Source organism: Vidua macroura, chromosome 1, assembly GCF_024509145.1.
Source record: "Vidua macroura isolate BioBank_ID:100142 chromosome 1, ASM2450914v1, whole genome shotgun sequence".
Lineage (NCBI taxonomy): Eukaryota > Metazoa > Chordata > Aves > Passeriformes > Viduidae > Vidua > Vidua macroura.
The window spans coordinates 84216742-84229964 of record NC_071571.1 but is presented as its reverse complement, the minus strand read 5'-3'; the positions used below and the strand labels follow the sequence as shown (position 1 = coordinate 84229964).

The 13223-nt window shown below is 36.1% G+C and overlaps 1 protein-coding gene across 1 annotated transcript in view; it reads right to left on the bottom strand.

The window, feature by feature from the left end:
* Window positions 1–13223, bottom strand: part of ABCA13 (ATP binding cassette subfamily A member 13) — a 166651-nt gene that overhangs the window by 48663 nt on the left and 104765 nt on the right. The window contains exons 41-42 of the mRNA XM_053984027.1: window positions 10184–10292; window positions 410–464 (exon numbers count right to left, since the gene is read on the bottom strand). Of these exons, the coding sequence (XP_053840002.1) occupies window positions 410–464; window positions 10184–10292 (164 nt within the window). The remainder of the gene's footprint in view (window positions 1–409; window positions 465–10183; window positions 10293–13223) is intronic.

Below are 13223 nucleotides of genomic sequence, written 5' to 3'. Positions count from 1 at the left end.
ACATCTAATTAAAGAACAGGAACAAAGTGTGTTAAGTTACAAAACTATAGGTGAGTTACAGAGCACCGCATGTGTCTGAGTTGTAAAGTGAAGCTTATGCAAATATTTCCCCTTTACAGAAAATTAAAATTTAAACCCTCAAAATAGTTTGAAACAGTTGCCCTGTTTAAAACTGTTATGACACAATCAGCATAAATTCAGTCTTTCTCTTTACAAAATACCGCAACTATTTTTTATATAAACAGTGGATTTTACAGAGAAACCACTCTAAAATAATGTTTCACTCGGTAGAACTGAATTGTGTCTATCAATTCACAGCATCTATTCCAGGAAGCATATATTCTTATTTAATTGATAGTTTCAATTGTCTGCTGATTGCTGCTGTGAAACATTTTAAAAGTTTGCTCACATTTTGTCCTCATCCAACAAGGCTCCACCATATGGTTGGCTGTAGAGTGTTATCCCTGTGAAAAGAAAAAATAAATCACGAAATATTAAATCGTATTAAGGACTTCAAATTCTGGAGTACACTGTTAACACTTGTTACACATATGAATAAAAAGGCTAAATACTTAGTAATAAACAGAACGAGGTCAAATACCAGTCTGCAAAACCAAATACCATCTCCCATTGAGTGATTTCCAGATTCTGGAACCACTAAAAACTAATGAATGAACATAAGTAGTAGTTGCTTTTCTGTGTTCTGAAATTCAGAAATTGGTTCATCAATGTTGTATATTGCTACAGAATCTCCATCACAGAAGAGACCAAATACAAAATATTAAAGTAGAATTTGTTCATATACCTAATCTTCTGGGGTAAGGTAGATTGTTAATGCAATTTATGTGCTTGGTTTAGATTTTAGATTAGATCTTTCAGCAATTTTTAGAATGCTGATGTTTTGCTGAGAAAAACTGTTCAGCTAAATTCACAAAAGAAAAAAAAAAATCACACCTTTGATTGAAACTGTAGAGTTCTACACTAAAAACATGCTTAGTTTGGGAGACCTAGAAAAATCCTGAGCAGGCAATGAATTCTTAGGCTTATTTTGGTTCTTGGTGCAACCAACATGTAGCAATCTAGCAAAATTAACTTTGGAATTGGAAGGTACTTTATGAACAAAAACTGTGTCTTTTTGCTTCTTTTAAAACAAAAGAAAAATTGTGAGGGGGGATGAAGGTGCAAAATATTGTCACTGCAAAAGTTGCTGTTCCTCTGGACTTGATGCTGTTTGTGACTGATCTCTGCAGGTGTGCCTGACAGATGTACCAGCTGTGCTGGTTTTGTGCTGGATGAAATTAATTTTCTTCACACTAGCTGGTATGGGGATATGCTTTGGATTTGTGCTGGAAAAAAATGTAGATAACACAGGGATGTTTGTGCTGCTATTGCTGAGCAGCACTTGGAGTTGAGATATTTTGTGCTCCTCTCCCACTCCACCAGTGAGGAGAATGGGGGGTGCACAGGGAGTTGGGAGGGGTCACAGCAGGACAGCTGACCCTGACTGATCAAAAGGATATTCCATACTCTATGGCATCATGCTCAGCATGTAATATGGGGGAAGAATGAGGAATGGGAGGGATATTTGGAGTGATGATGTTTGCCTTCCTAAGTCAATGCTAGGCTCAGCTCTCAATGGGGCCCAGCTCTCCCGGGAGTGGCTGAACACCTTCCTGCCCACAGGAAAAAGTGAATGAAGTCCTTGCTTTGCTTTGCTTGTGTGTGTGGCTTTTTTTTCTACATATTAAACTGCCTTTATCTCAACCTATGAATTTTATCACTTCTAATATTCTCTCTCACACACCACTGGGAGAGACTGAGGAAGTGGCTGTGTGAGTGGGCCTTAAGTTAAACCATGACATCAGCATTATTTGATTAGTGTCTAAATAAATCTATGCTGTACCGAATTAAAATAAAGAAACAAACTTTATCCTAATAGCAATTATAATTTTTTCCAGTATCTTTGGTAAAGATTGTTGGTAGCCTTACATTGACTCTGTGGGGCACTGCTTAATTAAATTTGTTAAAGTCCAGCTGTATAAAGACAAAAAAAAATCTTCATTCTAGTAACAGGTGCAATTTGACTAAGCAGGCATTTATTTTGCCTCTTTAATTTTTCATTCCTCATCTTCAAGCCAAAGTAATCTAAACATCACTAAGGCACTGCATGGTAAAAATCTGAAAAAGAGGATGATGATTAACTCACACACAAAACTTGTACAAGGTAAAGATTTTTCAAATAACAGCTAAATGCAGTACACTGAAGCCCAATGGTAGAAAACAAAAGAAGACTCAAGCTAATACCTTTTTGATGTATCACTAATAGATACCTTGATATTTGTAGAAGTCTTTCATGTCACATGCCTTCAGGGACTGTTTAAAAATTTCCTTTGTTTTTCTTTTAAAGCATTAATTTTTTAAACAATTGCTGCTATTTATTCTGAAGCAAAACAGGCATATCAAAGAAAATTATTTTTTCCCACTGGAACCACGGAATTTCCATTTATGTAAAGGAGAAGCAGCATGACAGAAAAAAAAGTTCAGTTTAGTTCCCATAAATTTTCTCTAGGCTTTTCTAATGCTTGACTAAAAGTGGGCATATTAGAAGAAATAATCATAGAAGAGGCAGAATTGGAAGGGACCCACCAGGATCATCAGATCCAACTCCTGACCCTACACAGGACATTCGAAGAGTCACACCATGCACCTGAAAGCAGTGTCCAAACACTTCTTTAACTCTGTCAGGCTGGTGTTGTGACCCCTTCCCTGGGGAGCCTGTTCCAGTGCTCAACCACCCTCTTTTCCTTTAGGATATCCAACCTAAACCTCCCCTGGGTCAACTTCAGGCAATTCCTCAAGTCCTGTCACTGGTCACAAGAGTGAAGGGATCAGTATCTGCCTCTCCACTTCCCCTTGTGAGCATGCTGAGGACTGCACTGAGGTCTCCCTTCAATTTCCTCTTCTCCAGGCTGAGCCAACCAAGTGACCTCATCTGGTTCTCATAACACGTCACCTCCAAGCCCGTTATTATCCTTGTGGCCCTCCTTTGGGTGCTCTCTAATAGCTTAATGTCTTTTTTATATTGTGGCACCCAAAACTGTATACAGCATTGAAGGTGAGGCCACTCCAGTGCAGAGCAGAGCAGGACAATTCCCTTCCTTGCCCGGCCCCAAGATCTCAGGGGGGAACTAACAAAACTTTCAGATTACTGCATTGGAATTAAACAAAAGTCTACAGCAGTTGACTTCGGTTCCATACATGGAAGTGCACTGCTTTAACTTTATTTTCTATTAACATACAGAATAAAGGGAAACTGTGAAAAAGAGATAATTGCAAGGGGAAATAAAAACCATGACATTAAATAGCATAATGCTCCTTGCAGTATTGTATCATACAATACCAATCAAAAGTCAAAGTCACACTGAATTAACTTCCTTCTATGGAATAGTCACAAAAACTAATCACACTTCTTAAGAGTAGCATATATTTTTGACAGTCAATTTCCATTCAAATCATGTAGATGAAACAAAGGATTACATTTTCTTTTAATTTACACTCACGACTGAAATTAAATTTCACAAGGTTGCGGATTACAAGAAAAGTATGACTGTGTTCAACTAAGTTCAATTGTGTTTAATTCAAAATTCTATCACTGCATTAAATGTAATACTTGCCTTTATTCAGTATTTTAAGTTTCTTCAATTAGTCTGGGGCATGACAATCTCTGAATTTGCTACCTTTTTAGTATGATTTCTTCACTCCATTGTCAAAAAATAGATGATTTTTAGATAGAGCCAACAAACTGACCAGTAATTCACAGAGGAAAAAAAGTTCCCTTGAACTCAAGAAATAAGTTATAAATTACCTTCAAATACCAGAAAAAAAAAAAACAAAAAAAACAAAAAAACAAACAGAATTAATATATGGTATTTGCTAGTATATATATATTTTTTATTTTAAAAACTTTTCCATGTACTTCTATAACCTATCCCTTCCTACATTTCTTCTAATCACCTAGACCGTCTTTTTTTACACATATCTCTGTCCCAATATGGCTGTTAAAATGCTGTAAAATGTACTTATTGATACTTTCTTGACTTTATATGCCTTTTTACTAAGCAAAGCTGCTATAATGAGGCTCATTAAGTTGAAAACTATCTGCCATGTTTGAGGACTTAAAAGCTATAAATGACAGATAAACTAAGTTCTAAATTATAAAGCTCCTATTAAAGCTCCTTCTGATGCTTATGCAATGATTTTTTTAAGGACTGTGCTTACAAGCCTTGTGTGAACAGCCCTCAGGGCAAATTTTACCATATCAGTATTCACAAGGGAAAAGCAAGCCAGGCAATAACGCCAAATATGATATGATTCAGCACTAACTCTGTCTGCTCCTTTTCATAAATTTCTCAGTATAAAAATTATTTCTTCCACATCTGCAGATCGCCATTATATTCTCCTGACTTAATCCCATCAAAAATTTTCTTTATTATCCTAAAATATCCTTTGTCTATGTCCTTAGCATCCTGTAATCCTTCATCATATTATTTTTACAGTGATCACTTAGTCTTTTTCATGGGCAGAGGTGAAAAATTTTAACAGACACCCATTCCAGCCTTTCCAAAACCAAGCAAAATCAATTCAGGAATGGGAATATATTTTCTCAGCTTTTTTTTCAGCTATGAAGCTTCTCTTTCTTTCTTAGTTGTTTTGCCTATAGTTAACTACATTTTTTGTGTATCGTTTTTTTTTCCCTAATTATGTCTGTCCTTAATTTAAAAGCTCAGTTGTCATCTCTTGTATCGCTTAATGAAATACTTTGTTTTATACAATTGAGAACAAAGGCATTTTTATCAGTCCTGCAAGCCACATTACTATGGAAAAAAGAGGAAGGAAGTAGTCAGAGCTTTACATTTTAATTATAATTTTCAGGAGTAGCACAGATGGGGCCTAGGCAGGAGAGTGTTTTACTTTGAAAATGACACTAGAAGCCCCATGCTACACGCTTAATGTAGAGGCAATAAACTATTCACTGTAGCCTCCTCAGCTTCTCTATGATTTACCTTTTGTATTCTCCCCTCCAGGTGGGACAATCCTACTCCTTTCCTTACATTGTTCTTGATTAAACAAATTTTAGATTCTAATTTGTTAAAAAGACATTCCTAACCTGGTGAAATAAATTCTTTATAAAATATTAGAAGGAATATAACATTTCCTACAATAAAACACTATACTTTTCCATTCTGGATAGGAAAGCTCACAGGAAAAAGGAAAATGCATCCACATTAGACAAGCTTGCTGTGAACATTCTGCATCCTGCCCTGCTGCCATTCAGGAGTTGTACAACTCTGGACACTTTTCCCTGTACCAACATCTTATTAATAGTCTTCAATCTATGCCTTCAAGAGAAAGTGCTCTAGATCTTTTATCTTCCATCTATACTAGTTGACCCACTGTCAGAAAATAAAGGCATGCACAATTTGGCATAACTTTAGAGAGCTGGATGTTTCCATCCTGTACATGATAAAGAACAGAAGGCATTGGTAGTCCAGTCAATCCCACCTGTGTGCAACTTTCCACATAAACAGACTTCAAAATCGGTGGTTTTTCAGTAAAAATGAGGAAAGTGATATGAACCCAGCAATATTTTTTCAGTATCAGTTGGAGAAATCTAGATGAAAAAGCCCTAAAGATCTTCAAGCTTGTATGCCATCAGTGTAGATTAGTCAGAGCTATCCTTTGGTATATTTTCTGGTTCTGCACTGTATTTTGGGTGTGTCTCTTGGCACTTCTTTGTACACTGTCTGTTATGTCAAACTGAACCTTGCGTACATAGCTCAGTTTAGATCTGTGCTACTGATTCTAAATACCATTATTGTGGTAGACTTGAATATAAGACCAATCTAGCTTTCTTTATTCCTGACATTTTATTTCAGATTAAATAAAATATTATGTATAAGAAAAATGGAGGTAGTACATATACATATACATATACATATACATATACATATACATATACACACACATGTGTGACAATATTTCTATTTATATAAAGTGAGACATTACTATTAACTGAAAATTGCAATTTTATATTGTAAAAATGCACCATCATTAATGGTTTCTATTTTAGTTTCCTCCACTAACTAGACATGGTTAAGAAGGTTCCACCCAGAGGCCATTTCAGTTTCCTTTGTAATAAGGTTTAAAGTTATAATTTGCAAAGCATTCAGGAAACTATACAGCCACTTTCCACCAAAATCCAGCTGAAAATTACTCCCTTGATCCCTTCTGTTCTTTTGAGGAATTGAATCTGAAATAAATGAGGATGCTACATGAAAGCTACAATGAATCCTAGTATGAAAGCTTTTTTAAAAAAATCAGTGACTTCAATATGAATCCTAAGATGGGGCAGCTGCATCACAAAAGGCCCTTCTATATTGAGACATTTTTGTTCTTTGAACAGTGATGTAAGAACTTTTTTTGACCGCTCTACTTTACAGACAAAATTATAGATGGCAACCACTCCTTTTTTCTTTATATAGCCTTACCCTTAGAGCAAGATTATAGTCCTTCTCCTATACTCCAGCATAATAAACACATTCTGACTCAATATTATACAATTAGGTGTGGAAAAACAATATTTTTACTTGTTCAAAATTTCTATCTTAATCTTAAGCAAAAAATACTGTATTTTTTGTTTTTTATTCTTCTTACTTCATTATTGCATTTTTATTTGCTCACAATTACATTACTTACTTATAAGAATGTAGCATTTCAGAAACAGATTAGAAAACATCATTCATATAAGCTTGAATACCAGTCAGAGGTAAAAGGTTTGGACAAAAATCCAGCATATTTTACTTTCTTTGTTGAAGTGTCTTACTAATTTTTTAAAAATTCATTTATTAACATGTTCATTTTCATCATCTACCACTCAATTTATAACCGATTAGAAAGCAGAATGCATTTGTTTTCTTCCACAGTTGAGACAAATTACTTTTTCCCACAATGGGATCACAGACTTACAAGATGTTGAAGGTAGGGGTGAATATCCACGTGATAGAGAAAGTGACATATTTTTATACAATAAGTATTACTGAACTGCTGTTCCAAAAAAGACATCTGTTTCATTTACTACAATAAACTGACATAAACTGATTAGGCCAATTTCTGTTGCTCGATCTAGTTACATGCACCTCCAGATGGGCACACACATTTTCTTCAACTGACACATCACTATTTACATAAAAACTACAACAAACATTGTAACTTTCCAAGCATCCCCCCAGAGAAATTTACCAATAATCCCAAATTGTTAAGAGACGGGGTGAGGAGAAATCTCTCTACTTGTGGAGAAAGTAGTTGAAGATCAGATTACACAACAGCAAAAAGGACAGATGTTTTAATCACTAAATAGACTAAATAGATATAATTTCCTGTTGCTGCATGCTGAATACTCAGTAACTTGGACTGACAGAACAAAAAGTAATAATCAATTTTTTTCAAAGCTTTTTGAACAGATACAAATCCCTAGGGATATAAACCAGTGCAAGGCAGCATATGTCCTCTATACTCTTGTGTAAAATTTTGTCCTTCAAACTTTCATACCAAATCATAAGTCTATATTCTCTGTATCCTCATGACTGCAGAAAATACTTTAGACAAAAGCAATTAGTCTTCTGCTCAATTCCTTTTTATCAAAACCTCTCACAAACTTGGACTAGTGCTACTGATCTTCACTGAAAGTTACTGGATCTGTCCTTGTGGGCAAAGAAGGTAGAACTCAGCATGTGGTCTGAAAAGACTCTTCCCTCCTCCAAAGATCTTGGGAGAACTCCTACTGGGTTCATGTTCAAGAAATACACATAGGATATAAGTGCTAAGTGAAAGGTTTCTTAGCTTTTGTATGAGCACTTAAACAAGTGGTTGATCTTGTTGACCTTGCTCAAGGTTGTTTCAATAGCGTAGTTGCTGCTATTGTGTTTACATCCATGGCAATGCTCTACTCTATTGTAGTAAGCTTCTTCCTGTAAAGCAATATTTTTTTTGTGAAGGAAGAAAATATTTTGTCCTTACAATCCCTTTTAAAGCACCAAATTATTTTTATGTCACTTAAAAGTAATATAGAAGTGCTGGTTCTGTTGGAAAAAAGTTGTTCTGTGAAATAACATATCATTAATGCGAGGCAGAACTACAAAGCCATGTTTCTGCAACATCTTAACAAGCTTCCTCACAGCAATTTCCAACAGTATTCTAGAACTGACCTTGCCTATAAACAGAGTTTGGAAGAAGAAAAAAAAATCAAAAATAATAGGTTTCAGTCTTGGAACACAGTGTGTGGTCTTCTGACTGCTGACTTACAGGGCTGCATATAACAATTTGAATAACAAAAGCATATGAATAGTTCTTCTCTGTTAGAACAGTATCCCTAAATAAGAGAAAGTTAAACATCAAAGTGAACTGAGTTCCAGTGGCCCATACAGCACTGGAAAACTGTTGAGGTTTTTAGAAATAAAATATACATATACATTGGTCTCCACAAACAATACACACACATACATGTGTGTACACACACACAAATATGAGTACACAAACAAATACATACAGACATCTAGGTAGGTAACTAGACCTATCTTCCCAAGATGTCTGTGACAGTTCCCTCTGCATTATGCTTCCAAGAGCATGATCAGTTCCTCTTCATTGCACTTCTCCAATAGATGAACAAATAAATAAAGTACTTTCTAGTTGTTAAGCTCTACTTCTGCAGGCAGCTAACATATCCTGCCACAAGATTATAAAATGAACCCATATTTGTACAGATGTCAGTACTAGACTTGAAGTATTTCTTAAGCACTGTTGTGCTTGCTGTGTTTCTGTGTCACGCAATATCAAAAAACAAATCATTCTCACAATCTGTGGGATAGCTATCATTTTCTCTGAGTGTAAGCAGGACAGCAAACCCTGATTCTCTGTGATAGATATAAGAGTAAGGGTAAGCAAACATTTAAGTTCCAGAATAGGATATCTAATGGTATAGTAAAAAAGCTAACATCAGTAAGACTCATGAAGTGCAGGGAATGTTGATTAAAATTTTATTTCTATTAAAAAATCTCATTAAAATATCTGATTTCATTTTATTCAAAGTTTCTATGTAAACATATTACCTTTGACCTATTCTCATAACTCATTTAGAAAAATGAAACCCCAGCCATCTAGAAAGCAAGTCATTACTCTTTTTCCTTGGATATGCCAGAAAGTTTTCTTAATGAATCTCTGGTTTTAGATTCTCAGGATTCCTTCACCATTTTCACTGATTTAGCCTTCTTTCTTAATTATAAAAACACTTAAAATAATTTTACCATTACAGAAAACCATCCTAAGTTTGAAAGAACTCTTTGGTCAAAAGCTCTTTTTAAATTTCCCTAAACCAAATTCCTATTTAACAGAATTTTTAAGAATCAAAGGAACTGGAATTAATAGAAGTTAACATGAACTTGTGAAGTTAATCAAGGTCAGATTTCAAACTAGATTTCCACATCCTAAAAGTTCATCTGGGTTTCTGTGTTAACATCTGAGTCTTTGGCAGCAGTCATTTTTTTAGATGTCAGTTTATAAAATTTTTACTTTTACAAATTTTTATAAAGTTCAGGATATCTGAATCAGAGAATTCACAAGCCAGGTATATTAATTACTCTTTTGTTTTGCACAATAATAAGATATAGTAGCCTTTCCTGCTCGTTGAGTAACAGGATGCTATGAAACATCACATTGCTCTGTGAATTTACAGGCTAATCTGGGTTTACCCTGGATATTTATATAAGAAGATATAGCAAAGTGGCAAAGAAGTTATAAATCCATAGTCTGTTGTGCCTTAGTCATGCCATTTAAGTAAGCCCTAGCAGCAGTTTCAGAGGGACTAATATCCCAAGCCAATTTACACTTATTCCACAGGAATGCCTTTGTAAGGAACTCATATGACATGCTGAGCTTTAAATTCAAATTTTACCTTACTGTGTACTATATTCTCCACAAAAACTTTCTTTGTAATTAAAATTTTCACTTTCCAGTCCTCCAGAGAAATGGAACTCTGAAATCCTACTGTAAACTGAAAAATTTTCATACTTATAATTATTATAGTTTATTTAAAAACTACTTTCCAAAACATATGAATAAATACAATTACCATACTGTCTCCAATCCACACTAGAAGGTAGATTCAGCCACAGAATAAAGTTATTGAGTTCATTTAAGTAGGATGGCAGCGAATGGAAACCTTTTTGGTTATACCACACCTGGAAGAAAGAATGGAAATTGTCAATCAAAAATTAGTTCAATCTGCATGCTGATCTGAAAGTTCACATGCCTTTAAGAATTGCATGAAAGATATCTAATTCTTTTGTTATGACATTTATTTATAGAAGAAAGTCAACCAGGCAGAACAGAATTGGTTGATTTGCATAAGTCTTTCAACAACATGCAGCAGTTTTCTGTTGTTGGAGCTGTAGACATATGTTCATTACTAAATTGAAATTCTCTGATTTAATGGAACACCGTGTCCCCCTTCCCTTACAGACATGTGGTTGAACAAATAGAGGGATAACAATGTGAAAATAACAACTACCTGTTTGATCAAAAATATAAAAAGATGAGTAAAACTAATGCTAAAATTGGAAGAATCATTGAAACTCCGAAGAGACTGCTTGAAATAATACCTACATATGACACACAGCATAAAGTATCTAGGACCAGAATATTCTAGAAAGAGGGGAAAAAAGGCTCAAGGAGGCACTGTTTACAAGGTATGAAGCTGTTCCATAGACAAAGCTCTTCACTTTGCATTATGATTCAGAATCCAGCATCAGTCGCTTGTTGAACATGGAGGAAATTGATGCAAACAAACTTTAAGGCAGACAAGACAAGCCAGTCTCTCTGAGGAACACAGGGAAACAAATCTGTTTTAACATATACTTTATCTATGCAGATTCACCCTGACTTGATAAAGTACTCTTAATCCACACTTCCACTTGCTAGAACCATTGCTGAGAGCTTCACATGTCCCCAAACCAAATATACTGAGGTTTGAGTTTCCTCTGCAGTTAGAAAGTGATTTTTATCACCCAGTATATTTAATCATAGTGCCTTTGGATCTATATTATCCATACTGAAAATGAAGTCAAATTACTATGGATGTTTATTTTCAGTCTCAGTGACACTTAAAACCATCTGATTACTATCCGTTTCTCACACCATAGCACCCTTTCTTCTCCTTTTTTTTTTTTTTTTTTAACAGTTGAAAAACTCCTTACCTTTCTGTCTTTGATATTAGCTGTTTGTACTCTGCATTTTGTACATTCTAGGTAGGGCAATCCTCACTGTCTTTCTGGATTCTGAATCATAATGCAAGGTGAACAGGATTTAATATACATTTTTATTGCCTTAACACTCCTTTCCTAAAATCCCATCATTTCTAGAATTACTATCTATAAAGTTACATCTTAGAATCTTCCCTAAAGATTCTCTTATCTTTCTTTTGATGCTGTTCTCATTTACTTGCAGATAATCCTGCCTTTTTTTTTCTGATACTATCCAAATAAACCTTACTTGGACCCTAATTCCAGACTCTGACTGTTTTTTCTGACACATTCTCCTCTATATTTCCCAGTGTAGGCTGCCTAATCTTCTGTCCTGTTTCCCTTTCTTAATCATTTTCTTCTGATTAATTCTCCTCACTACCTACTTGTTTGAATCTCCACATTTTTGTGAGGTGAGGTTTACAATACTCTGACTCCATTTTATTTTCTCACATCTATCCTAGATCATGATTCCAAGAACCACTCTGAGGTCCACCGTCATTTCTTCTCTGTCTCTCATCCTTCAATTGTCTTCACCACAAGCTCTGTTAGCCATCTTGAAAAAAATTAGCAGCTTTGACCTGCCATTATGCTTGCCTGCACTACCTTTCACATTTTCTACTCTTCTTTATGTGGTATTCACAACTGCTTGAAATCTCAATAGCACCATCAAATCATCAAGGTTGGAAGAGATCTTTAACATCATCAAATCCAACCACTAACCCAGCACTACCACTGTAACTCCTAGAACACTAAACTACATCACCCAACATCAGATCTTAAACACCTCCAGGGATGACTGCACCAACTCTCTGGCAAAGCTATTCTAATTCCTGACCGCCCTCACAGTGAATTTTTTTTCTGATAGCTAATCTGAATCTCACCAGTTTCAGCTCAAGACAATTTCCTCTCGTTCTCTCTGCAGACTCAGCAGAAGAGACCAGCCACCACCTCACTGCAGCCTTCTTTCAGGGAGTTGTAGAGAGGAATGAGGTCCCCCCTGAGCTTCTTGTTCTCAAGACTAAACAAACCCAGCTCCCTCAGCCATTTCTCATAAGACGTGTTCTCTAGACCCTTCACAAGCCTTGCTGCTCTTCTCTGGATATGCTTCAGCATCTCACAGTGTTATTTTCAAGTGAGGTGTCCAGAACTTAACACAGTACTTGAAGTACAGTCTCACAAATGCTGAATACAAGGTGAAAATCACTGCCCTGGGCCTGCTGGCTATGCTGTTCTTGATACAGGCCAAGATGTCATTACCTGGGCACACACTGGCTCATATTCAGCTGGTGGTCAACCAGCACCCTCAGGTTCCTTTTCTGCCGAAAAGCTCTCAAGCCACTTATCCACCAGCTTGTATCAGTGCATGGGGCTGCTGGGACACAAGTGGCACACAGCATTTCACCTTATAGAACCTCGTGCAGTTGTCCTCAGCCCAATGACTGAGTCTGTCCAACTCTCTCTGAAAAACCTTCCTACCTTCAAGCAGATCAACACACCCATACAACTTAGTGTCATCTGCATATTTATTGAGGGTACACTCAATCCCCACATCCAGATCATCAACCAGGAAGTTACCACAACTGAGCCCTGGGGAACACAGCTAGTGACCAGCGACCAAGAGGATGTAGCACCACAACTCTCTTGCCCAGTCATACAATCAGCTTTTTAGCCATCAAAAAGTCAGCCATCCAAGCCACAAGAAGCCAGTTTTACAAGGAGCATGCTGTAGGAGGCAGTGTCAAATGCTTTACTGAAGTCTGGACAGACAACATCCACAGCCTTTCCCTCATCTGGTAAGCAGGTCACTTTGTCATAGAAGGTCAGGTTGGTCATGCAGGACCTGCCTTTCATAAATCCACATAAGCTGTT